The sequence below is a fragment of the Mesocricetus auratus genome, unplaced genomic scaffold (assembly GCF_017639785.1).
Source record: "Mesocricetus auratus isolate SY011 unplaced genomic scaffold, BCM_Maur_2.0 Super-Scaffold_100024, whole genome shotgun sequence".
Taxonomy (NCBI): domain Eukaryota; kingdom Metazoa; phylum Chordata; class Mammalia; order Rodentia; family Cricetidae; genus Mesocricetus; species Mesocricetus auratus.
The window spans coordinates 10,510,631-10,538,196 of NW_024429205.1; the positions used below are offsets into that span (position 1 = coordinate 10,510,631).

The window sequence follows — 27,566 nt, forward strand, 5'->3', positions numbered from 1 at the left end:
CTACAATCAGTTTAGAAACTCAGCTCTAGGAACCTTCCTGACCCCTGATGTCACCTCCAAGCCAGTCAGCACCCTCTATGTAGCCCACAGCCACAGAGTTTTTACCACAGTTAAACAATGCCCTTCAGGATTAAAACTTTATTAAGTTTGTATCCCTTCATGGTAAGAGAAACTGTTTGACAACTCTGATAACCAAGCAGGGGCAAGGGGGACCTTTAGAAAGTATAATGAAGTACCATGCTCTCTAATCACTCAGGATCCAGAATACTCTAAGGGGTGCAGACCATCCAGACTCTGCACAAGGACCCCATTGTAGGCTCCAAGGAGACAACAACTATAAAAAGAACAACCCAGAGAATGTGACACAATAATGCAAACTGAGCTTAAAAAAATATGCCATCGGGACAGTGACAGGCCAGAGGACCAGAAGTCATAAGGGAAGTGTGCAAGGATGCCCAACCAGCAATGCTCCGTTTATTCACCTGATAGACATTTTCCAAGACACAGTGTTCCTTTGTCTCGGGCAGAGCGCTGGTTACATACAAAAGTAGATCAAGCCCTTGCCCTTGGCTATGTCACAGTCTAGTTGGAAACAGGAAGAAGCAAAAGACATTACAAAGAAGCCTGGCCACTATGTAAGTAGGGCAGCTATAGGAGCCTATCGAAGTATTCAGAAGGGCACTCTGTCCAGAATGGAAGAAGTCACAGGCAAGTACAGGATAGCGCTTCTAGGGAAAGGCATTCCTAAGGAGAGGCCAAAGAGTGAGTGGGAATTCAGGTAGGAAAGGAGTCTGGAGAGGTCACCAGAAAAACAACAAACGGGCAGCCGTGAGCACACAGGCTTGGCTGGTGTGCAGAGTGCAACAAAGACATGCCAGAGAAGGGGAGGGAAGACACGGGGTGACATCCCCAGAGTCCCGGTATCAGGCTAAAAACACCATTCTTAGACCTGGATTCCTAGGAAGGACAGAAAGCAGCTCTGCCAGGAGAATGACCAAACCAGGAGTGGAGTTTTCAGGAAATGCTTCATTCAAAAATTCACAGGGATAGTATTCAGCTGCAGGAACCTTACGGCTGAGAAACCCCACCAACAAGACATGTGTTAAAAAGTAGTACGGATTGACTTTGGACATAAACCTGACATTTGAGAAACAGGTGACTTAAGAAGACCCAGTTGTTTCCTATGGGTGGAAAACTAGACTCTATGGTTCCCATTGCTAACAGCAACTATATGAAATATTAGGAAAGCCAAGAGAAAAATGTATTTTACTCATACATTCTCAGTATCAGTTAATTTGAAATAGAATACAATTAAGTACTATTGAATAGACAGTCTTTCTTTTTATGCTCCTATTTATGAGCCCAACTTACTCCTCCCCTCTCTCTCTCCTCCATTTATGTTCAACACTGTAACACTGACTGTGCACTAGGCCTGGTCTTGGAACATAGGGATGCCAGGATAGTCTAAGACACTCTACCTTTGAATATGCATGCTAATGGAAAAGATGAGATAAAATTAAATATTTATAAAATGTACAGGAATATAAATGAAATGTGTAGATAGTAAAGGAGAAAAAAATCTGCCTTAGAAAACAAAAGTCTATAAAATGGAGGCAATGGCTGACCCAGGACTTAATGGGGACAAACAGCTCAGGGGGGAGCAAAGGGAGGGGATGACTTTTGGGCAAAGCAGTAGCTTAAGAAGTTAAACAAAGGTTAGTATAAAGGAAAATGGTCAACGGTCACTGCTCCGGACAATATTTACTGAGCTCCAGAGCACCTCAGGATATACTACTGGCTCAACAAAGGTGCAGGCTCACTGTGGGAAGAAGACTCCCAGGTGCAGAAATGGATGCAAAGCAGTGGCCAGCAGTACCTTTGAGGAAAACGAGGGGAGAGGTTTTACAAATATCAAAATATCCCAAAGTTTGATCCTCAAAGATGAGAACTACTCCTCCACCAGTCTCAATCCCACACTACCCTGGAAAAGCTCCTGCTAGTATAAAGTGTGTGTGTGTGTGTGTGTGTGTGTGTGTGTGTGTGTGTGTGTGTGTGTGTGTGTTAGTCAAGGGAAGAGATTCAAGAGAAGGCTAAGGCCACCTCACAGGAAATGTGGAGCAACTGGTACCTTTCACTTAGGCCAGTGGTCTTCCGCCAGGGACTATGTGCTCTGAGCACATACCCCAAAGAAATCATGAATTATAAATGAATTGATGTCGACACTGACCTCAATCTAGCAATAAGTTATAGCCACACAAAGACTCACAAACTAATTAAGACCAATACTTAAACCACACCCGCCTCCTAAGATGTACACTTGGAATATCAATTTATTTTCATGTTATTTATTTACAACAAAAATGTAACTTACCAATGTTGCTCTTATAAATTAAATACAATAATTATAGTAGCAAATCAACAGAATTTTAAAGAAAATATTAGAAGCTGATGGTCTCAGAAAATTTTTCAAGTTAATTTCTATTGTATAATCATTTCTCATACAGAAATGACTTGTAAGTATCAACATGCTGCCTAGTGATGAAACCCATATGAAAATGAGGACTGCAAAACTCCCAGAACATAATGACTAAGCCCAGCACCAATAGAACAGACCAAGCCTTAGCATGGTTTCTAGAAGTGTCAGTTCATCTCTCCCAAGGAGAACCCTTTAAAAGGTCTAATGACAAGCTCAAAGCTTCCAGAAAAATTTACAGTTCTTCTAGCCAACAACTCGCAATAGGTTCATGCAGTCCTCCACTCTGAAGAGCCATTCTCTAGAAATGTGCAGCTATAAACCCTGCCCGCTTTCCTGTGCAACTCTCCTAGTACCCAACATCTTTTTAGGAATCACTTTTCTGAAACACGCAAGGAGGTAGCTCTTACTCACTGGTGGTCTTTATGGGAAGGGGAAGGAAGGGTCTGATGTTGCTGGTCCCACTTCAAAGACACAAAAAGTTTGTTCCCAGTTAGCAAAGTCAGATGGTATAGTCACTCTGCCCTTGGTCCCCAGTATCCTTCAGTACTTCCTTCAGCCCAAAGCAGCATTTGAAATCTCTCCCACCTGTTGTGTAGGCAAAGCAGAGCTCAATTTTCTCTGCACTCTTCCTTCCTGTTAGTTAGTACCAGGTAGAATCTATCTTTATCTCTTTTACGTACATTCAGCATCATTTCACTTTGATGAATTGGGAACAGTCTGAGAAGAAGGGGCACTCATCCTGAGTATCAAAGATGCATTTGTCCTTGGACGGTAAAGGAACAGAGATATCCCAAATTTCCATTTGTTATACTGCATAATAGTTCCAAAGGAGAAGTCATTATTTACAATATTCTGGAACTCATGCTCTCATTTGTGACCTGTTCTAATTAGGATACAAATGTTAAATGTCCAGAACAGGAGAGGGTAAGCAAGTCATCTTAGGATCTCTAAGGTACACAGAATACAGGAGTCAGGGCTACCACCTTGGAGCACCATTTTGCTAATGTACTGTCACCTGTGTTGAAATCAGCTAAGTGTGACTTCAGAAACACCTATTCCTGGGCACACTGAGTATTATGCGAGGATGGGAAAGACACTGGCAAAGTATAAGGAAACCCTATATTTGCTATGAGCTTATTACAGCTAATTTTAGTAGAATGGAAGTGTGTAACCCACTATGAAAAGCTCTGGGAACCCAAGTCTCTGAATGACTCAATGATTCACCCACTGGCACATGTGGGAGGAGGGAGGGGCTGTTCTGGGAACCAATAAGTGTCTAGATGGGATGCATGGGGCTGAAGGAAGAAGGACACCTCAAGCTAAGTCCTGGGTAAGTTTTATTACTCAGCCACTTGCCAATCAGTTGTGTTGGCTCCAAATATTTTGTTCAATACTCAGAACAAGTTAGACTGTATATCAAAATTCAATTAGCAAGTACACATATATTCAGAAACACAAGTATATAATAAAAGTGAACAGAACTTTAATGAAGCATACACAACCCAGACTAAGATGAGATACAATATGATAACTCTTGTTCTAATCTCCAGCCTGTGGGTTTTTTTTTGTTTAGTTTTCAATGCTTATTACATTGGCTTAACCTAATTATGAGACCTTGCCAATACTTTATAAAGCATAATTTTAAAATGACTCTAACTTGGCTCTGATGACAGAATAACTTAGTGGCGCCAGCAAACATGGGACTACAAAGGAGACAGTAGTCACCTCAGCTGCCTTTAACTGGCTTGACTCTTAAAAAGCAACCACGTCCTGCTCTGCCCTTCTCAAACACTTCATCTCTCTGTGTGCTGCTACCAGATGCCACATGTGACTTTAGCCACAGGAATGTAGGCCATCAGAGCAGGACCAAAACCAAGTCTCCATGACTCCATCATGTTAGGCACTAATCTAAAATTCCATACCACGCACACACATATGCACACATACACACACTGTCCCTATAGGGTGTCCCTGAAGCCATGTGGAACTGACGCAGTGCTGACCTGGTAGATTAGCTCAGGCAATCCAGACTTGAGGTCATCAGCACCTGGCAAGCCAGGGACACAGGGGCTGACCCAGGGTATGACAGTCAGCACAGTGGGAGATATCTGCTTGTTGCAAGTGTGAGTGTGTGTGTGTGTGTGTGTGTGTGTGCTCTCACTGTACCTGTCTGGACACAAATTAGAAAGCAACATCACTCACTCACTGATGGGGGATAGTATCCGAGGACTATTAACAGCATAAAGTCTTGTGGTGAAGCTAACATCACAGACTACAAAAGAAAGATGTGAGGCTCCATGACAGCATATACTACTGAGATAGCTAACCATGTAGTCACCTTCATCTCTGAGTCACATGAACTGGTAATTTTCTCATCAGCTAAAAGGGTCATTTAAATCAGTTTACTTGTGTCATTCTAAAATTGACACGTAGTCACACAGTAGAGATGAGGCCCCCTCACATACAGTGGAGAAGCTTCTGTTCCTATCAGCAGAGGAACTTTTCCAAGGTTGGACCTGACATGACCATGCTATTGAGAACTATGGTGTATCTCAACACCTATCAAGTCAGTTCAATTCACCAGACTGAGGGCTGTGGTGTTAAGTGTGAAATGTACTAGGCATTCCTGGGTCCATGCAGATTTCAACTGATTTGTTCTGTCCTCGTGACAATGAATAAAACCTGCCATGCAAGCACACTGATCCTTCATGCTTTTCCACATAAATATGGCATGGGAAACCCATGAGGTGAGGTGGACATGAAATGGCTATACTGTGATTAAGGAGCTTTGCTGAGAGATTCAGCTAATAGTGTTGGCTAGACGGTACAAGCTCCCAAAGGGTATTTTCTAGAAATACAACATAAGGCCATGCAGACAGGCACATTGCTGTACCGGAGCAACAACCACAGATGCCGAGCCCTCCTGACTTCCCATCAGTGCTGTGATGGCCTTCACACTGGGATGTCCTGGTCTCCAGGTCATTGCCATCTGTTCGTTTCTTCAATCAGCACAGTGTCATACCTAAGGTGAAAATCCAGCAGTATCTTCCTAAAACTCAGGTCTAGTTAATCATTTCCAGGACGAAGTCCAAACCTTTCCGCAAGGCTCCTCTCTCGAGCTTCATGCCCTCCTGATCCCACCTACACTGTACCTATCTGTACCCACGTATTTTCAGTCAACTGAAAGTACTTTGAGTTCTTGCTACATCTGTCTGGAATATGTCTTCTCTTCAAGTCTGTCCTGCAGTGGGACCCAGGACAAGCACACAGACTCAGGAGCTCCCTTTTCTACAACAGTGCCCTTCCTGGATTGACTCAGCCTGAGCTAGCTCAAGTATTAAGTGTTTCCACTTCTTTCACTTAACACCTTCATCTACAGAGCGCTCCCCATGACAACCGAATGAGTAAGAACAAGTGACAACCCCAGAGCTGTGATTCTGAGGACTCTTGCTCATAACCTGACAAAGCAGCTGCAATTATCTGGAAGGACAAAGCAGGGCTTCTTATTACAAATTCCTTCTCTGCCCAGGCTGGGGGACATGTTCACAAACAGCAATTAGGAGATAGATCTGGTTGTAAGTTTGAAAGGTAGTTAAATGGCAGGGAGGGAGCCTGGAGGATGGACCAAGAATGGGGCAGTGAGAAGCATGCCTCTGCAGATTGAGTGCTGAAGGGGAAGTTGTGCAGAATGATGGAGCCTGCCAAGGAAAGACATGATTGCAGAGGGAGTTATTTCCAGACCTCTAGTCCCCCACTGCTCCTTTTCATGCTAAATATGTTTTAATATTGGCTGTGTATTATTCTGATGTTTATTTATTCCTCTGTCCTTTCAAGGATTTACACCACAATGAATTTAAAGCCGCTAAGCTTCATGGGAAGGGGGATGTGGCTCCTTCCCGGCTTATTAATGAAGAGGACCACCAGCTTGGCATCCCTTCAGACCGTCTCCACGGGTAGGAGGCATTGTCATTCATGACTGTATGGTGCACATGATCACTGACCAATTTCCAATTTCTTACTCAATTATCACCTTAGTCAATTTGAAATAATTTCCCATGCAAAAGCAGAGAGTGCATTTTCAGCTTGCTAGTCAGGCCAGTAATTATGATCAACCCAGATGCACTTTTGCAGCCAAATCAGCAACACAGGAAGAATGCAATGCAAAGCTTTGAGGCAGGCATGGGTCTGAGTCCTAGTTACCTAACTGTTGTGGATTTCTCTTTCCTGCCTTTTATGGTGCTATTATTTATAGGGAAACCCCACAGCATTCTCTTGCAGCACCTATCTCTGAAAAGGGCAGGGGAAGAAAACAGTTATTTCCACTGTTACAGTCTGGAAGGCTAGAGTAGTTGTTCCTTGTTGTTATACTCACAGACTCAGGAGGCCTGCCCATTTTTTTCTTTTCACCTTTTACTGAAAATAGAATTTTTTTTTTGGTCACATAAGATATCCCGATTTTAATTTCTCTTCCCTCTATTCTTCCCAATCTCCTCACTTATCTGGATCTCTCATTAGAAAACAAACAGGCTTCTAAGCGATGACAATAAAATAAAATATAGTAAGAAGAAACAAAAACTGACATATCCAAATAGGATAAAAGACAAAAACAGAAGGAAAAGAGTTCAAGAAAAGACACACAAAACAGATAAAGATGCACGGTCCACTCATTTGTACACTCAGGAATCCCACCAACACACTTAACTGAAAGCCTTAAAACATATGCACAGAACCTGTAGGGTAAAAAGAAAAATATATAAATAAAATTTAAAAAGAAAGAAAAGCTCTGATACAACATTATGAGACAAGAAACCCTCAAAGCGCCAAAGAGTTTGTTTTCAACCTGCTGAGCATCTCCTGCCAGGTATGCAGCCTACCCTTATGAGTAGTTTGTTTTCCCAGTGAGATTTCCTTATAGAAAACTAGATTTTCATTTGTAGGTGCTTATCAATTAGAGATAGACTCTGGGTTAGGAATAGGAACATGTGTGTCCACTTCTCCTTTCAGCTCTGGGACCCCATCTGGTGTAGACCAGGCTCTGTGCATGCTGTGAAGGGCAATTCTCACTTGTCTTCTACATATAGATCATAATACTCAAAATGAATAGAATACCCATAATCCCTTTTGAAGAAGGCAGGAGCAGCATGTAACAAACAGGCCACCTGTATAGAAGAACCTTTCCCAGTGTACTCACAGGAGAGAGGGTATGCATTAAAAGTCCATCATCCAGAGGTTGACTCTTGAAACCTAGGAAGTAGTTAGTCACAAGGGGACTTTCCTTCAGGACTCTGCATCAAGGGACACACAAACAACATGGCTCCTCTTGAGAAATATGCAATATATATAATAGGTGCATGCATATATATCTAGAAAAGCCTGGATGGAACAAATGGTTCTAAAAGTAAGCACAGAAACAGGCCTTGTCAGGGAGATAGCAGAGGTAGAAGACTGTTTTAGTAAGCAGCAGTCCTCATTTTTATAGCTGCTCAGACAGACACTGGATTAGTAACCTCACCCCACACATCCCACATCAAATCCATCAACTAATCTCTTCATCTGCTCAATCAAAATTGACCACTCCTCACTATTTTCATTGCTCCTCCCCTAATCCCAATGGACCTCATCTTCACAGTAGTTCCTCTGAAGAGAGGGTTTCCCCTTTCTGGGGTTTCAATTACATGTGGTCAACTATGGTCTGAAAATAGTAAATGCAAAGTTCCATAAGAATTCACAAGTATTAACTATCTTTTATTACAGAAGTTTTCGTTGTTTATCTGGCACAGCTAAAACTTCTGAAATGGTCAGTTCTTACCAGGCCCGTGCTTATTAAATCAGACTTCATTTGCTACTCATGCACAATAAACCAGGGCTGCTAGAAGGCAAGGGACACAGCAGTCATTTGCTACAGTATTGAGAAGAATGGCAATGAAGAGGTCCTTCAACCAATTTCCTGCAGGTATTTGGAATGACACTTTCATTCAGAAATCAGGAGACGCAAACAAAACCAGAGCTCAATGGGCAAAGGGCATTGTTTAAAAATTAACAAAAGACCACAGATTAGCACTTAGCAGATTTAGAGCCCTGGAAAATACTTTACTATATTCCACATCTGGGTTCAGGGTAATATAAGGGAGCAGCCATCAGCATGCAATCTTCTACATACTGATGTTAGCTTCAGAATTTACCAGTTTTAAGGCAATTTATATTTCTATTTAAGAAATTATGAATATAGGAATGTTGGGGACTGCTAAGAACCTTGAACAAAATGGAGTCTGTCAGCCATTTCTTGGCCTTCTGCCTACATGACTGCGAGCACACATGCCCTTGAGACAAAGGAAATAGCTAACCACAAAAGTTAAATTTACACAGGGCAGCCCACCCGCCTAGCCAGGGCGAAGTAACCCTTATAGAACAATTGCCTTCGATGGCAAAAGGTTAATGTGTTCCTTTGGATGCTTTTACCATAATGATAGGCAGAAGTAACCCTTATAGAACAATTGTCTTTGTTAACCCTCCCTACTTCCTGTACCTGGCTTACGCTGATAAGCATTTGCAGAATGCAACTGATGGAAAATTACAGCTTCATCTTTATCTTATTTGGTGTATATTTGAGTTGAGACTTGATTGATATGCTTGCACCACCCCCTGAGATGCTCTACTTATAAAAACTATTTCACCCCCAAGAATAAACGCTCTTGATCAGCAAAAGTTGTCTTGAGCCTGCTGTTTCCCTTAACCTCTTGAAGTTTGCTTTTTAAGATCGGATCTGCTCGTGAAGACCCACCAAATTAGTAGCGACCCTCATCACTTCATCCCCGTGGGTCGGGGGTCCCCTCCAGGGGTCGCAGCGGAAGATGTCAAAATAATGTCTAATATTCCATATTATCTGTTTTGAAATTAAAAATGTATCCCAAACTATATTTTATTTACTAAGAAAACAAATGTATTAGATATGAAAGTACATTTCAACTTTGCAATTTTTTAAGGTTTTTACCATTTTGACCTCCACTTTAATACTTTTACAAACCTTTCCTGGACCTATAACTTCTATTGAAGCCTTATTTTATCTAGAGCTGGGGAGGGGGTTGGTTGTAATTATGCACCCCCCAATGTCCCTATCCCTGATCACTGGAACCAAGAATTATGGGAACGCATGAGCCCCCAGAAGGGAGATCGTTCTGAATCAGTCTAAGCACTCAGGCCTCAAAATGGAAACTCTCCTGACTTTGAACAGAGAGAAGACGCATAGCACAAGTGCCATAGGGAAGTGGTTTCTGTATCTGAAGACAGAAAAGGACTGAGTCAATGAATGAGAGCAGCCAACTGACACTGAACAGGCAAAGACAGGTCCGCTGGGGCCTCCGGGAAACAGTGCCACTTTGCCTTACACTAAATCTATATTGGTATACAGAATATAAATTTGTGACATTTAAGACAATAAGCATATTTTCAGGGGGAATACAAAATAAAGTGAACCAAGAATGTGATGTGAATTGGAACACCTGCAATGGGAACTCCTGGGGGATGGTTTTCTACCCTAGTAGAGACCTGCCGCATTAGGAGGTGACACTATTGCTATGGTATAGAAAAAACAAACTCAACAGGTAGATGTGGACTCTATATAGAGAGTGATGACACACCTGAAAAATGAATAGATTGCCTCTAAAAGTGTAGGCTCCTTTTTAAGGGAAAGCTGGTTGTCTGTTGAAGTTCTCTATCTCCAGTAGAAGAAATAAGGCCAGAATAGGAATTGTGGCTTAGCTACCAACTTACTTCTGACTTTGAAGAAATTATCCAACCTCTGACCTTGGGCTGACTTCTCAACAGGGATTATAACATTTGTGGTGTTTACTGGTGATAAGAGAAACTGGTAAGCCAGGTATACAGTAAGTGGGCAATAAATGATAGCCATTACTTGTACATCACATAGGACAGATGAGCTCTAAGGTTTCACTTAGTGTCAGTTTGACATTCCACTGGAAATGTGAGGGAAGCAGCTTTCTCTTTATTCAGTTTCTTCTTTGGCCTATGAACCAGAATTTTCCCTTATGGGTCCAAAGAAAGCAAATTCTGTTTCACTCTTTTCTCTCCTACTTCTCACCTGGCAGGAGACATGGGGAAAGACACTGGTGTGTACACCTAGCCCTGTCCTTCCCTCTGGAGGCTTACCTGGCTGTTGTGGCAGAGTACTCTTCCATTACTTGTGTCCTTTGTTGACAGTCATGTATGGTTCAGGGCCACACTTAGGCTCCAGAGCATGACTAACATGCTCATGTGGTTACTGACCATTTGAAAGCCACTTGTATCTGAGTAGACTTGTAAGTACACACAGCACCTTTACAAACTTAGTTAAAAAGTAAATGCGCATTCCCCTTAATACCTTACACTGGCAACATGTTGGGATGGTAATACACACGACAACTGCACTTCCATTACATTTTAAACCCCCCAGGTATCGCATGCTAGATCTACTGTGAGCATTACCCATGATATGCCTCTCTGGAGCCTGTGACTAGAAATGAGGTAGCCCTTCTCATGAGTGTGTGTGAGGTGCAGGTGCCTCTGTGTCTGGCAGGGTTGAGTGAACATCTAGCTAGTTCAGGATGAATAGGGTAGACAGAAGTAAGCCACATTCCCCTCTCCACTTCTACCAATAACAATGCTGAAATTTTGACTAAACTATTTTTATACATTTACGGTCCTACACTCATGTGCTGCACATAAACTCATGTGCCTACATACACATGTGCATAAAATAATAATCAAGTCTTAGACATCTGAAACTATCTTTCATGCAAACATCAAAACAGAACTGTGACAAATATACTGGTTAGAGATGATGACTTTCAGTGAAGTCCACAAACTATCAGGAGCCCAAAAACAATTTCAAAGTGTGATGTGCAAACTATAAGGAATCCTTAATTACTTCGAAGAGCCTTAAAAATAAACATTGCTTCTATAATGACAGGAAGGTATTATTTACCTATTTCCAATGTGTTGACATTGTACTCAAAATGTAAGTGTAATTATGGGTGAAGCTAGAAGGACTTATACAAAGCAGACAAAAGTCACCACACTGTACTCTGACATTCCACCTAAGAATGTTCTAGATGGCAGAACAGAAGCAATTTATTTCATTAAACAACAATCACCGTCTGTACCTGTCAATACTCAGTGTGAGGAAGTGAGCTCTGTGCACTTCCCTGTGAAGACAAGTGTGATGAGGACCCTGAATTTGTGCAATCATGTGACTGCACTGGGAGCTGACAGAGCGTCAGCTTTGTGAGCAACGCTGCTTTTCTTGAAGCAACTGACAAACTACAGATCTATTAAGGTTTGAATATCTGATAGACGCTTTCTTCACATTGAAAAAACCTGCCACCTCAAGGAAAACAGTGACCAATATTTTTTTTCAGTGATAGTTTGAAAAAATTTTTAAAAAGTAAATTTGCATCCACTGCTCTTAGTTTGGCATTAACTGGGAAAAAAATTAAACTTACCTGATTAAAGACTGGGCTCACACTATTATTATTAAAATTGTGAGTGTACTATCACAATCCTGTCTAAAGCAGTGGCTACCACACCACCTTTTCCTAACCTCCTATCTGCGTATGGCCAACTTGTCTTTATGTACTGCAGTCAGGACCGGCCCTCCCCTGCTGTCCAGCTCTGCCTCGTGTGAGGCTCTGAGCTCCACACTCCCAAGTGTAGGGAGCTGTTGCCCAGACTTTACTGGTTTTTTTTTTTTTTTGTGATGCTGATACATTTGAATCATTCCTGCTCTTGTAAGTGACCTCTCACTCATAAATGATCCTTCACCCCCTCTCACATAACTGCCCGCTCACCCACACTTCTATAAGGAACCCTAGTAAACTAATTGGTTTACCAATCAGGCTTTAGTGAGAGCCATACCTGCTGCTGGTGGTTCCCTTTCTGGGGTGAGTGGACACTTGCTCACATTTCCCCAGGAACAGTGTCACCCACCCTCACTTGTCTGTACCTGAGACAAAAGTCTCTCCAGTGACTGAAACTAACAAGGTAAGAGCCACTCCAACCAACTCAGCAATTCAGGTTGCAACAGATGCACATTTTTATCCTTGTCCCTCTACATATCCACCACCTCAAACGTCGGGAAAGTTTAGCTGTTGCGTATGACATAATGCTATTTGGTGAGTGCTTTCCTCAGAACATCTAAGAATTCTGCTAATGCCAACATCAATTAAACAACTGTCAGGACAAGTATGGAAACGCACCACTGACATGCTCACTGTGGCTCAGCTCCTGATGCAGATGTCAGGAAAATCCTGTCTGAATTTTAGTGTGGGAACAACTGCTGACTGTATTGCTAGGCACTCTAGAAAAGCTTATGCATTCTTTCTAAAGATTTCATTCTCAATTAAATATAGGCACACTCCTGCACAATGTGCATGAATAACACACTCACTTTACATTTTCAGCATCAAGTACGAGCTGTGGGAACAGCTGGTGTTTTGAAAATTTGAACAGATCCAGTTGTATTCCGTCTTCCAAATGTGTCCTGTAACATGTGGGGCTTGTGTCTCCTCTCTCCCTCTCCCCCCCCCCCCCGCCTCTCTCTCTCTGCTGCATAGTTTCAAATGTGCATTGTTTTATAAACAATACCAGAAAATGAAAAACTAAACAACTAATAAAATGGGGAGAAATTTTATATCTAGACTAAAGACACAGAATTTTAAAGGTAGTTATTTTACTTTTATAATTTTCCTGATGCACTAGAAAACTCACTCTCAAGAACAGTCCATGAAAAAAAAAAATGCTGCACCTGAATTACACCACCTAAGTTAAGGGAACAACACAGTAATTGGCAGAATCTACACTGAGTCAGCCATGTGTTTTTTCCTCCTAAAATTACATGCACACAATCAACTATGCCACACTAAGGCTGCTCTCACTTCACACACATCACAGCTGAAGAAGGTCGAGGCCCTGCCTGGTCAGATCTCCACAGGCATGCTCTCAGTTAGCACACACCACAGCTCGCCATTCCTGGCCTCACAAGAACTATTTAAAAATCCTGCAGCCTGAGAGTGGGCCAGGAGACTATGCTGGAAAGAAGGTTCTTCTCTCTTCTTGCCTGGTTCTTGTCAACTCCTTCAGCAGTGCTCAGGTTTCAGTTCATGATGTGGCCATGGCCCACAGCAGCTCTGGATTGCTCTTTGGTCCATGCACCCCTTACTTTCTAGAGGGGATCCAGGATCTGTGGCTCCACTGGTCTGTCCCTATGCACTCCTACAGGTAGTAAAGTATAATGGCTACAAAAGAACACATGTGGCTTCCTTCAAGTTAAACTCTGACTCCTCATTACCAGCTTTACTTTGCCTCTAAGATCAGGTAACAGCCGCTGTGGTGGTTTGAAAAGGAATGGTTCCCACAGACTCATGTGTTTCAATATTTGGCCTATAAGTGTGGCATTATTAGGAGGTGTGGCCTTGTTGGAGGAAGTGTGTTTCTATGGAGGTAGGCTTTGAGGTCTTATATGTTTAAGCTATACCCAGTGTATGTTTCAGTTCACTTCCTGTTGCCTACAGATCAAGATGTAAAATATTTAGCTCTTTTCTCCAGCACAATGTCTGCCTGCACACCATGTCTCTCCATGATGATAATGGACTGAACCTACGAAATTGTAAACTACCCCAATTAAATGTTTTTATTTATACTAGCTGCCATGGTTGTGGGTCTCTTCACAGCAATAGAAACCTTAACTAGACAAATAGTATCTTCCTCAAAGATTATTTACCCTTAGCCTCCTCTGGAAGAGGCAAAAGTCTAATGGTTCCTCACAGCTGATAGATGACATGCCGAGTTCATGTGATCCCAAATGTGTGCTCTTCTTAAAAACATCTTGCTGGCTTCCCTTTAAAATTATCTTTATTTCCTTCTGAAAGGAAAGCAACGATCCTCGTTTTAAAGCAGTGGGTGAAAATCCAGTATCAAGTTATTCAAATTAGCTGGATTAGACTAATCAGAAACGAAAAGATTCTTTGTTATCCACAATTTGGGAGTCTAGTGAGTGACTAAAACCTAGAATTCACCAGTGCCAAATGCCAGATGACTGTTTTGCAAGACTTTGCAACTATCCTGTCATGGCAAAATAATGTTACCTACAATAAATCATTTCAGGTACACAGATGAGGTACTTGCTGTCTTGGAGTAAGAAAAGGGCAATGTCAGCTGTAGGTAAAAGTAGGGAAACAGTGATTCTGGAGGCAGAGGCTGAGATTATACGATAAGACACAGTGCCTGGGTCCAAGCAGTAAGTAGAAAACATTTGCTGAGCAGGATTGTCTGGATCAGAGGGAGAAAAGGAAAGAGGACCTACCACTTAACTTCGATTCCAGGTAGCTATTGATGAGGTGTGAAGAGCAGTATCAGAATGGGGCGAGGGTCTTAGATCTAGACACGCAGCACTGGGAAGTATGGCATGCACTCCCAGAGGCCTCCTATCACATGTGCTACTCTGCATCACTCATATTCATGAAGAAAATCCTAAGGGCTCAACTAGAGTCTGAAGAGGTGTCAGTCTAGGTTCTGAGTAAAATGACATCAAGAATAATGAGGGGATATTGGGGGGGGGTTGGTGGGAGGGAAACGGAGAGGGACCTGGAATTGACATGTGAAGCAACCTTGTTTCTAATTTAAATAAAAAATATATATATATTAAAAAAAAGAATAGACAGACAACAGGGCTCCTTGACACTTCACACACACACACACAAAAAAATGATGCTATGATAACTATGGTATACCCATGAGAACTATAATGGTCAAAATGTAAATTAGAGTAGATACCTCTGATTTTTATTGTTTCTTTATATGTAATTGGAGAAAGCAATTTCTCAATTAAGCTCAGTAAAAAAGAGAAGCCAAGTGTATTTTTTTCTACTTCAAGGAAGAAAATCAAAACAAATCTGTAGAATGTAAGCACAATTTTCATTTTTCCCAAAGTACTCTCTACCTACCTTGAACTACTTTTTTAGTTACCTTGGACACAGCTTTTGGAGAAAACGTAATTGCATCCACAATAGCGATGAGGTCACCTGGACACAGGCGATCAAAGTACTTCAGGCAGACATCATAGGCCTGCAGCCACTCTGGGGAGGATTGCGGAGCCTGCTTGATGAGCTGGGGATCTCCAGTCCAGAACAACTTCTGCAACCAGACAGTGTATAGAGAACTGGGGGAAAGCATCCGCCCATCCTTCTCAGGGATTCTGGGAGCAAGTTTGGAAATAGATAAGATATTCTGACTTGTGAGCACAGGCTCCAGTGCTCCCAGCACATCCCCACTTTCGTCTGTCAACTTCTTATAATTAAGACCTATTGGGGAGAAGAGAAAAGAAGGAAGCGGCTGACTCAAGTGGAAACATGCAGGTGCGTCAAACACTCAGAGCCCTGTGGACAGCTGACTGAAAAGGCAGCAATTTATACTGTGAGCTTTGGGCTTGCATGAGAAGATCAGAAACCTGGACCTACGCTATGCAATCGCACATCACTCCACTTAACGCAACTCTTGGTGTCCTTCTTCACACTGTCTCCCTGCCTCTGCAGCTCATGCCCCCTCGGCACCTATGCTGTCCTCTGTGAGTACAGTTAGCAGTCTGCCCATTTGTCACTAGCAACTTGAAGGCAGCTATCAGAACAACTGATAACCTAAAGGACATCCTCCCAGTTGCCATGAACAGAAGATGAATACAGACCAAAGTGCCACATAAAGTATGAAGCACTGTAGAGATTTAAGGGTAGATTTAAGTCCTAGTTCTAAACACAAGGACACCACTCTAAACATTTCTAAAATGCATCAAGGTCCTAAAGTTCTTCATTTACATTCCCAGAGAATATTTTAATATATATATATGTGTGTGTGTGTGTGTGTGTAAAATTTATATATTTCAGATTATAAACATACAAATAAATGTTTAAGATTCTATTTCCTTTATGTGTATGTGTGAATGCTTGCAGCCATGTCTGTGTACCACATGTGCAGGTAGGCATAAAAGCCAGAAGATGGTGTTGGATCTCCTGGAACTGAAGTTATAGGAAACTGTAGACTGCCTAATACAGGTGCTGGGAACCAACCTAGGACTTCAGCAAGAGCAGCAAGTGCTCATAACTGCTGACCTACCTCTCCAACCCCACAAGTGCCATGACATTTTTTAAATAAACGTGTTTTACCAAAGCGAAATTTGGCCAAACTGTCGAAGACTAGTGACCTAATCATGTCACTTTAAAAAGCAAATATGACAAAAGAAGGCTGTCCGCAGCATGTCTACCTGAAGTCACTGGGGAATTTCAGGAGATTTCTGCCTTTTCCTGATGCTGAGTGTTCCCACTGTAGGGTAAAGGAGCTGGAAGATGCTAACTAAAGTCAATCTCCTCCACCAAATCTGTGGTTTCACTATGTCAGTGACGATATGTGAACACAGCTGGCTGTGAAAGGAAAATTCATCACTAGGTTTCATTTAGAAAGGAGGGACCAGCAGCAGGAACTTAAGTGTCCTACCTGATGCAACAACTTTAAATTTCTTCAGTAGGCGAATGTGAGTTTCCGGCTTAATAGGAGCTGTCTCAAAGTCCGCACAGCCACAGCTTTCCAAGAGAGTGAAATAATACAGCAGCCTTTCATGATCGAGGCCCGCGATGGTGGGATAGATATACTTGACCATGTGTTTATGAAAGGACTCAGGATCTGTCTTCAAAGTGTCAAAGAGATGAAGCATCTGAGCTCGCTTTTCAATTTCTCCTGTGGACAAACTGAAATCAAGAACCAAACAGTCTGTGTTATGATGTTGTTCCTTTAATAAGCATGATCTTTCAAACCTGGAAGAAAGGCTGATTTTGTGTGTATGTGTGTGTGTGTGAGAGAGAGAGAGAGACAGAGACAGAGAGAGAGAGAGACAGGGACACACAGGGGGGCGTGGAGGGAGCCCGCACAGAAGCACATGGAGGCCAGAGGACAACTTTTGGGAGATGCTTCTTTCCTTCCACCCTGGGTCCTAGGATGCAATTCAGGTCATTACCCTCCTTTAGAGTGATTTTCCCACAGAGTCATCTTGCCGGCCCAGAGATGCTACTTCTAATAAGTCTCTTCTAATTAGCCACAACACCTATGCAGTGTATATAAAGTGAGACAAACAAGAAGCAGAGGTCTGCCCTCCTACTATGTGACTTTCACATGTCAGCACAAGCAGAATCATGGCAGACCCAAGAAACAGGCATTCCTATAGTTCCAGGGCTGCCTATTCTTGCCAGCTAGGTCATGAAACAAGATAGGACATTTATTCTAAATCCTCCACACATGTGTGCAGGAACACACACAAAATAAGCAAATAAATAAAAATGCAAATTTTAAAAGTAAAAAGGAAATAGCCAAGGGGAATAATAAAATCCCACCATTTAGGCAAGTTGGCTTACATCTAAGACTATTGAATATTCAACAAACATCAACTTTATGCCATGTTCAAGGAAGATTAAAAAAAGGAATGAAATAATTATGCTTTCAATACTACCTATAGGACTGTTTCTTGAATAGAAGATACATCTTAATATCTTCATACTAATTTAACTATCTTTTCAAACGGACTCAAATTTAAACATAAACATTAATAGGAGTTATTTAAGGTTTCTCTGCTGAGGCAAAAAAAAAGTTCATGGTATTTCTTTGCTGGATTGGCTTGTCTGAATCTTATGTAACTGGAGAGAGGAAAGGGCTTTATCTGATTTTCTGGTTTTCCCTAGACAGTCAACTCATCCCTCGTACAATCTCAGGACCCTGGACTGTGTGAGTCTCCATTCTCTATTGTGAGGGTCCTTTGTGCAGCCCACCACACTAAGAGAAATGCTGTTTGCAGGACTCTTGAGGTAGCAGAGAAAACACTTGGGGGATACTGTATATGGTCGTATAGGAAAGTGACAGCAAAGTTCTTATATTTCTTCATAATTTGAAAAATGGTGTCTGAGGATGCAGTGAGGAAGAAAATTGTAAACCGTGTAACCCCACTAAGATGATCCACAAAGCATATAACCCCGCTAAGATGATCCACATGGACAGATGTACAGAGAGAAGGGGTATGGTGGAGGGGGGTAAGAGCTTTATACTCATTATGATTCCTACACTAGTTACTTGCAGCTGCTTAATATCAACATTTAAATGAGAAATTGCCATCCTGACCCATCTAGCCTCAGAGTATGTTTGCTCACTGCCTCACAGAGTGACTAGGTGTCATGAGGGTCACACACCCATACTAACACTGTTTCACAAACAGGTATTGGTCTTTAACAGTTCTCTCTTCTAGCAACAATATCCTAAGAGTGGTCCTGTCACACTTCACTCCTAATACCCCAATAAACACTGTTCAAGGTAAACCAGTCTATAGAATGGACAAGGATTCCATAGCAATTTACTTAGCTCCTGTTTGACTTAATTCTGAATCCAGTCCTCCAGTCCTTCTCAACATGACTGTCTCCTCATCCACTCACTTACAATTCTCTGCTGACAATTCAATTTGTCTCATGTACAATTTCATCTAATTATCTTGTCAAGACTGATCCTGGAATACACCTTTACTGACACATGATAAAAATCCAAGCATCTCTCTCCAGTAAATTACAATGTGCTAAGATCTTTTGTAGATGCCAGTAATCAATAGCCCATTTTAATAACTTCTAGTGGAACAAACTGTTATCTTCTCTTTGGAACAAGAAATTAAATCTTTGCTTAGAAAAGAAAACAATTCCAAAGGATCCCACTGGAAAAAAAATACTATGAAACCATTGTAGACTTTTCTTTAATCGAACTAATAATTACCTTTAAAATGGTTTAAGTGGCCAGGCAGTGGTGGCGCACACCTTTAATCCCAGCACTCAGGAGGCAGAGGCAGGCAGATCTCTGTGAGTTCGAAGCCGGGCTGGACCGACAGCCTCCAAAACTCCAATACAGAGAAACCCTGTCTTGTAAAACCCAAAAAAAAAAAAAAGTTTAAGTGCTCTTTTTCCTGGACTGAAGTTTATCTATGAAGCAGCTTCTAATCTGTGGGTTGCCTATTTATCTTTCAGGGGTTAACTACTGGATGGTGTTGGCATTTGTTGTACTTAATGTACAAGAAGTAAAATTATTATGAGTAACGCTATGATTAAGATGTTCTGTAATGCCTTCAAGTTGTCAATAACTCAAAATTGATTCGAAACAGCATGCACTGAAGGGACTTTTATTTGTACAAGAAAATAAATTTATTAAAATACATTTTCTTTATTTAATCTGAGGCTAAGAGGTAATAATTCCATTAGCTGACTGAAAGGAGTATGCTCAAGGGAAGAGGAAGGAGGAAGGAGAATGATGAGGACAAAAGAAGGTGCTAGGGGAGTTAGAGGGAGCACACAGAAGGGATGGGGACAGAGTGACATGAAACTTACAGGCAACCTGGCAGTGCTTTGGCTCTATGACATCTTCTGGCCTCGATAAGTACTCTCTACAGAAGATCTTGTTCCTACTTTCTGAAAGAAGGCAAAGCTCAAACAAAACTAATCCAACAGGAAGGAGGTAGGAGCTGGCCCCAAGTTGGACCTTCCAGAGATACCTTTGTTAATACTCTATAACAAAGCAATGTGGGAATTTTGTTAGGCACGAGTTGAGGCACCGTGACTGGGAATTGTCCATAGAGACTAATCTCCAAAGCATGAAGATCCATGAATGCCAATGAGTGACTCCAATGGATAGGTGGTCTCAGCACTGCAACTGTGAAATAACACATCTACCCTCTTAATCATAGCCACCCCTGAGAAGGGGGTCAAATGAAGGTATCGAGCACAAGAGTGTCCTGGGTAAAACACGGGTAAACTGACTTTAACTTTCTTAGGTTACCTAGGTAGACAGTTGCTGAAAGAGTTGATAGTAAGTATCTGAGATTGTATTGTTTTGGAACAATGATAATCAGTGAGCTCCTTTATTAAATATTTTATTATATAAATACAGTGGTAATACTTTCCCATGAATAAGTTTGTCTCCTTCCCAAGGAGACAATTTGACAATGAAAGGTCAATTTTGACAGGATTATACAACTTCATACAATGTGCATCTTTAACAATATTGCCAGTAATACCATAGCACAGTTACAGTAACTGGCATCATGTCCTATATCATCACTATTCTCATGGTAATAAGTGATATCCACACTGACTTGAAGAATAAGTGGTCATAAGATGAATTTGGTAAATGTACACTATTTTTAAAATCAACAGTAATAGACACTTAAAACACTCTCTATATGACAGATACTCTGTATAAATCTCTAATCTCACAGCATTTTTGCAAAATTGCATAAGTCATTTTGTAGGGAAGAAAACTTAATTGGAATGTTAAAAGAATTCTATCAGGAACATACTAAATAAGGGAAGTGTCAGGGGCCTGGCCAGGCTTACATGAGTCAAAGCCAAAAGAACAGCTTAGACAAAGAGGCACAGCAATAGGGTTTTACCTGGCATAGGACATACACTGGCCCAAATGGACTGTTTTTATTATATTGATTTAAGATTATATTTATTTCAGGAACTTGATAGTTATGTATGAAAAAGGAACCTTAAGAATCACACCACATTAATGGTTAGCCCTAAACAGGACATCCTTATCGCCTCCTCCAAAACCTAGGAAACACTGTGAAAGGGGGCAGAAAGACTGAGTTTCTTGCTACTGCGCATGACAAAGTCATTGAAACTATGGACAGAAAGCCACAGTGGCTACCTGCACAAAACACGCACAGCCAAAAGGCAAGGAAAAGGGAGGGGTACTTACTGGTTAGGAAAAGGACTACAGGAATGGGGTGGGGGGCACAATGGGGGTGAACAAGAATACAATACATGGTACACATATGCAAAACTGTCAAGGATTTAAACTTTACAGAAACAACACAGAAATGAGAATTGCAGAATGCTTCTATTTTGGCAATGGTAGAAATTATTTTTTTTTTTTTGTTTCTCTTGGGGCTAGTAGACTTATTTTTCTGCAAAGTGCAAATCACACCCCTGGTCAACTTCTCCATGCCTTGGGGTGAACAAAGATCAATTTTAAACACTATGAGATCTGTGATCTGGGTGTCTACACAAAACACTGCACCTCAGGTACAGGCCTGTGCTGGCTCTGCATTTCTGATTCTTTTGATTTTCAATGATCCAGCATACCAATGTAACAAACTAAGTTACTTTACATGTTGGAACCTCATATGAACTGAATCGTTCCGTCTTTATCTACTGGGCACTCCAGCACTTACTCCTCTCCTGTCCAGGGGCCCTCTAGAGTGCAATGGAAGACCGGGTCAGTATTCAAGACTGTCACAAAGTGGCGGGTGGCACAAAGCGACCCTCAGGCACACATACTGTGTCTGTTGTTCCATTAACAACAAAGTAGCTACACTCATTAGAACTCACTCACTCCCCACAGGTACACCTTACTCTTGCACATCTCTACCTGAGATGGAAGGATCAGAGTCCTTAAAGACGGGGACATTTGCCTGTGTGTGTCTAACTCAACAACAAGAAGACAGTATTGTGCTGTGTACCAGTTAAGAAAAGGCACCTGGGCCATCACCCCAAGGACTCCAGAGACTGAGAGCAAAGCACAGACATGTAAAAGGAGACAGAGATGGAGAATAAGTCTGACACACTAATGTCTGTTCCCAACCTTACTTAGCTCTCTTTGACTCACCATGATCTGCTATGTGTCCTTCCTTTGGCTACAAAACATCAAGCACTCACACTCGCCCCACAGCCCCTTTGAGATGAAATGAATGTTCTTCCTTTATCCCTCTTCAAAGGGGTGGGTTTCTTCTCACATACATTTAATGAATTAATACAGTGTTAATTCATAGTTTCTGGTATGTAAAAATGATCCCTTCTCTAAAACTTGAAGGTGAAAAATATTAATTAACAAAAACAGCAATAACAGGAATGACAATAATAAAGAGCCACTGGGTTATACAGACCTCACAGTTCTGACTTTAAGTTTCACAATCCTGCAGGTAAGCACAGCGAAGCCCGCCACCACTCTCCACCCTCCACCCCCCCATCCCTCTCCCCAGTGACTGGGACTAGGAGGATTAAGACACAAGCTCAAGGCTAACAGGAGGTGGCTCTGGGCAGTAGCTCTGCATCTTGAAAGGTGGTATTTTTCAAGTCCCACACCCTCACTACTGGGCCACACATTCACAGGGTTACCTTCATCTACAGGATCCACTAACCTGCCTAGAGAAGGCCTGAGACAAAGCATCCCTATGTCTGCAATGATCAGCTTGGAATGTGAAGGTAGAGCATGGCACAGCAGATTCAAGAGGCAAAAGAACTAGTGTCTGCTGGGTGGGAGGGGCTATGTACTTATAGCCAGGCAAAAGCATTGTTTTGTTTAAAACTAGTAATGGAGATGAAAGGGACAATAGGGAAGAAGGAGATGGGGAACTCAAGTGTGGGTGCTTAAGAGGATCAGCTCCCAGATACAGGGACCATAAATTAAGGAGTAGATTAGGTTTTTATCACTTGATCACTTAAACTGTACTATTTTCTCCTCACAGTTGAGGAAACCAGGCTCTAGAGAAGGGGATCCTAGTTCAAAGACACACCGATATCTAGTTTAAAGGCACACACAGGAACTGGTCCAGTGATCTGGACTGAAGGAGGACACCCTCTGCCATACTTGCACCTGTCTGTCAAGGTGGCGCTGCAGGTCAAAATCAGTCAGAGGAAGGAAAAGGACCAGTGGAGAAAGGAACTTCATGGGTGGACCAGGGAGACTTTAGGGAATAGTAAAGCAATACCCTAAAGCCCAAACAACATTTCTGTTATCCTACTGACTAACTTCCCAACGGCACTGGCTTAACTAAGAAAATGTTGGGCAACTCTGACAGTACTTGCAAGGCTGATTTCTAATAACTAGTTAGCGTGTTTGATGAAGTAGTCAGGCAAAGTGCTGCCCTTCTAAGCAAGAAACAGACCCACACAGCACTTGGTAAGTCAATATTAAGTGCACTGCCACTCACATATAATGATGCCAAGAGGTAACGATTTCCTGTTTTGTAATTGCTGAGCATCTGCATAATCACACTGCTCTCAGGTATAATGATATGCCAGGAACAGCCTTGCCTGTTCCTCAATTGCCCGCTAATGTGTAACATATTCAGAGACCAAGGACTCATCCTGCTTGCACAGACAACATCCCTTTTATAAGTTCAATGAAAGAGAAAAAGATACATAATAAAAATGCCATGGTATATTTTTAAACACCAGACATATTACAGAAAATATTTATTTGAACATATTGCTGTGTCTAAGAATTGCTGAATTTTGAACAATGTTTACTATCCATAATACCATCTTCATAGAACAGTCTGATAAATGTTCAAATGTAGATATTAACAGTTCAATGATTAATAGAAATTAAATATGCTTAGGGCATAGGGGTCTTTTGTTCCTTCTGCAGGATTTGATCCCCTCAGCTCTCCTCCCATTCTTGGGACACTCTAGACATGGCTTCCTGCTGGTGACAGTGAGACCCTGTTTTCACATCTCTTTCTATCTCCTCTTTGTACCCTTTGCTAGATACTAATTCTCTATCAGGGTATGTGGAAGACCCTCAACATCCAGGAGTTTTAGTAGGTTTCTATTGCTATGATGAAAACCTATGACCAAAGGCACTTTGGAGAGGAAAGGGTTTGTTTCACTCATAGTTCCATATAACAGTTCATCAACAAAAGCAGTGAGGGTAGTAACTCGAGCAGGGCAGGAACCTGGAGGCAGGAGCTGATGCAGAGGCCAAGAAGGGTGCTGCTTACTGACTTGCTCCCCATGGCTTGCTCAGCCTGCTTTCTTATAGAACCTAGGGCCACCAGCCCAGGGATGGCTGCACCTACAACAGGCCGGATCCTCTCCCATCAATCACTGGTTAAGAAAAATCCTTACAGACAGACCTCATGGAGACATTTTCTCAAATGAGGTTTCCTTCTTTCAGACAACTGCAGCTTGTGTTAACTTCACATAAAACTAGCCAGGACACTGTCTCAGGCCTCCCTTCCTTCCTCATGGGGTTCCTGCCGAGAGCATAGCACAGCACAGAGGTTATCCACATGCTCAGAGCTCTTGGATCTGTTCTGTGCTCATTCTCTTGACATTCAGCTCTCCCTGTGGCAGCTGCCATCTTGTCATGTCCTCTTCGGGTACAAATTACTCACCAAAGAGATCTTATCAAAGTGAAAACTTGGTCATCTTCTTTTTACCATTTATTTCACTCAAATGCCTAAGTAGCCTATGATTCTTAGGAAGATGCCAACAGCCCCTTCTAGGATCTGAAAAGGTTGTGCACTTACCATTTATAATGACATCAATACAGTACAATTTGATAAATGCTCAAAATGTAGATGTTAATATTTCTGTGATTAATACAATTTCAAGATGCCAAATCATAAGTACAGCATGGTCTAGCTCCTACATCTCACCCACACGCATTACCCACTTCTGGTCTACTCACCTACTTCTCAGGCACTCCCTCTGACTCATCAGCTCCTAATGCAAGTCCCTCTGTGCTGACTAAATCATCTACAACCAAAATGGCTCCCTTCCCCTTGTAGTATGGTGAAGCCCAATTCAACACTGAGATCTCAGCTTGCAATAGTCCATTCTGAATCACCATAATGAAATACCCAGAGACTACTTCATAATACAAAGGTGTATTCAGCTCACAGATCTATAAGCTAAGTCCTTCCTGCTAGCTAGCAGGGTCCAAAGTCTGCACAGAGCATTGCAGGGTGAAGCAAACAAACGCATACACATCTACACCCTCTTGTCTCTCCTTATATAGTCACCACACTGAATGGGGACGCTCTACTGTGATGACCTTATCCAATTCCAATCGCCTCCCCAAGGGTGATCTAAACACTACAGCAGGATTACTACTCCTTTACTGTCCTGCAGTGGGATTAAACTTCAAGGAAACACTTGGGGGCTACATAAACCATATCCAAATCATAGCCCGGCTCAAATGTTTCACTCTCAGAAACGTCTTCCCTAATTGTTGTACCTTCCTAATTGTACTTTCCACACAGAACATATAAGCGTTATTTTCATATTTGCCTAAATCATTACTCAAAAGTGTCATCTGATTTCCATTGCAGACTCCAAGCTGCCAAGATACCCACACTTGTTCCCCACTGCTAAAACACCACTGCCAACAGATTCTCCATGATCATATCACTGCACAGTAAGGTGTCTAACTCAGAGCTCTGCTGAAAAGCTAACACTGATGGAGTACTGGAAAAGGCGAACCTGTGCTAAGACATCCCTAGTGTACAGCTAAGAGGAACCCTGAAATTGCACTGTTTTATAGTAGAGCGAAGAGATAGGCATGAACATCAATGTGCATGTCAACTGTACTTACCCACTATCGCTGAACAGGAACTCCAAATGGGTCATGAAGACTTCCCACTGTGAGATACTGTACCGCTGTGCCAGGGAAAGAGCGATGCTGTAGACGTTTTCCTCAAGGGTCCTTCAGAAGTGTCCACAAAGCACATAGAAGGGAAAGAGAAGAAACAAATGACCCCAATCAGCAAAGAAAAATCCTCCTCAGGACACACAGCCATGTCAGGAAGGACTGTGTATGTTTGTGTTCACGGCTCCTAAGAAGGCCGAAAAAGACTTCCCAGCTCGCACTCACTGGGCTGCAAGGCAGGTTAGCAAGGTCCTGTTTGCCAGTGGCTCTTTGTCAAGGGTAATTGTGATCCCAGGAGCCACCTGACCATGAGAGCAAACATTTTAATTGTCACAAATAGGTTGGGATTTGTGGTCCATCTTTTCCTCCCTGTTCACTATGACTGGGATTGTAAGAAATGTTACCATGTCTGGCTCTCTACACAGGTCCTCAGGCTTACCAGGCAAGCACTGTACCAGCTGAGCCAGCACTCCAGCCCTGCACTTGTATCTTTATCACTGCATGAGGACGAGAAGGAATGAGATTATGCTATACCCTCTTCAAAGTTACCTGCCTTCACAGAGATGTGCACACAATATTAGACATGAGCAGGAAACGCTGGCTTACAAAGGTCAAGGGGTGAGAGGAAGTATGGCCACACTGTGCGTCAGTGGAGACAGAGAAACTGTTTCTCAATGCTGTCCTAGACATGGGAATCTCCACCAAATTAGAAATGGCAAAGCGCAAACCCACTGAAAAGATGAGGCGTTTTAACAAGCCAGCCAAGACTACAGTGTATTTTTCTAAGCAACGGAATATAGAAGGGTCTATTATATATTTATCAAAAGCATATATTTATCCTTGAGGACATACTTCAATAGCATATGCTAGCTGCATACTTAGACAAAGTCTTCAGCAAAATGTAGCTAATAACCTAAGGCACTCCTTACCTTCCAGTACTGTATTGTGCATAATCACCATCTCCTAAGAAACCACCAACAAGACAGTGAGACTACAAATGGTCAAAGGAAAAGCACACTGGGTCTAGAATAAGACACCTGGGCTCAAGTCCTGGCTGTGTGACCTTGACAACTCCTTAAAGCCATGTTTCTCAGATTTTTCTTCCAGAAGCAAGGGTGTTGGGCTTTGCACAATCTTAGGATGCCTTACATCAGACATTACGTGAAGCTGACCTTTCGGGAGAAATGATAAGAGGAAGCCACTTCTTAGTTGAGACTGGTACTGGCTTTCTCCATTGCCTTTCCTTTAACTCCCAGCACCCTGCAAGGGGGAGAATCCAGACCTCAGACCTCACAAAGAATCCAGATGCCTCCGGGAATGAAGAGGTCCGAGATAATATAGTTACTAGAGAATGGCAATACTTCTTTGGCATGGTCATAAGGATTTTAAGGACAATATTGAATAATAACATACCGTTACCACAATCAACAACATTTTTGGTATTTCAAATTAATTTCTCAGGAGACATGAGTAACTATGCAATCAGTGCATGCTGTGGAATACTCCCTTTGTACACTATAAAGATTTGTCACTAAAATTGGTTTGATAAAATGTTGATTGGCCAGTATCCAAGCAGGAAGTATAGGTGGATGAC

The 27,566-nt window shown here is 42.0% G+C and overlaps 1 protein-coding gene across 6 annotated transcripts in view; it reads right to left on the reverse strand.

Annotated features, from left to right (window-relative positions):
• Positions 1-27,566, reverse strand: part of Nbas (NBAS subunit of NRZ tethering complex) — a 275,296-nt gene that overhangs the window by 60,002 nt on the left and 187,728 nt on the right. For all 6 annotated transcript variants that reach the window (XM_005079052.4, XM_013119856.3, XM_013119857.3 and 3 more), the window contains exons 42-44: positions 25,919-26,029; positions 17,012-17,262; positions 15,494-15,828 (exon numbers count right to left, since the gene is read on the reverse strand). In XM_005079052.4, the coding sequence (XP_005079109.1) occupies positions 15,494-15,828; positions 17,012-17,262; positions 25,919-26,029 (697 nt within the window). The remainder of the gene's footprint in view (positions 1-15,493; positions 15,829-17,011; positions 17,263-25,918; positions 26,030-27,566) is intronic.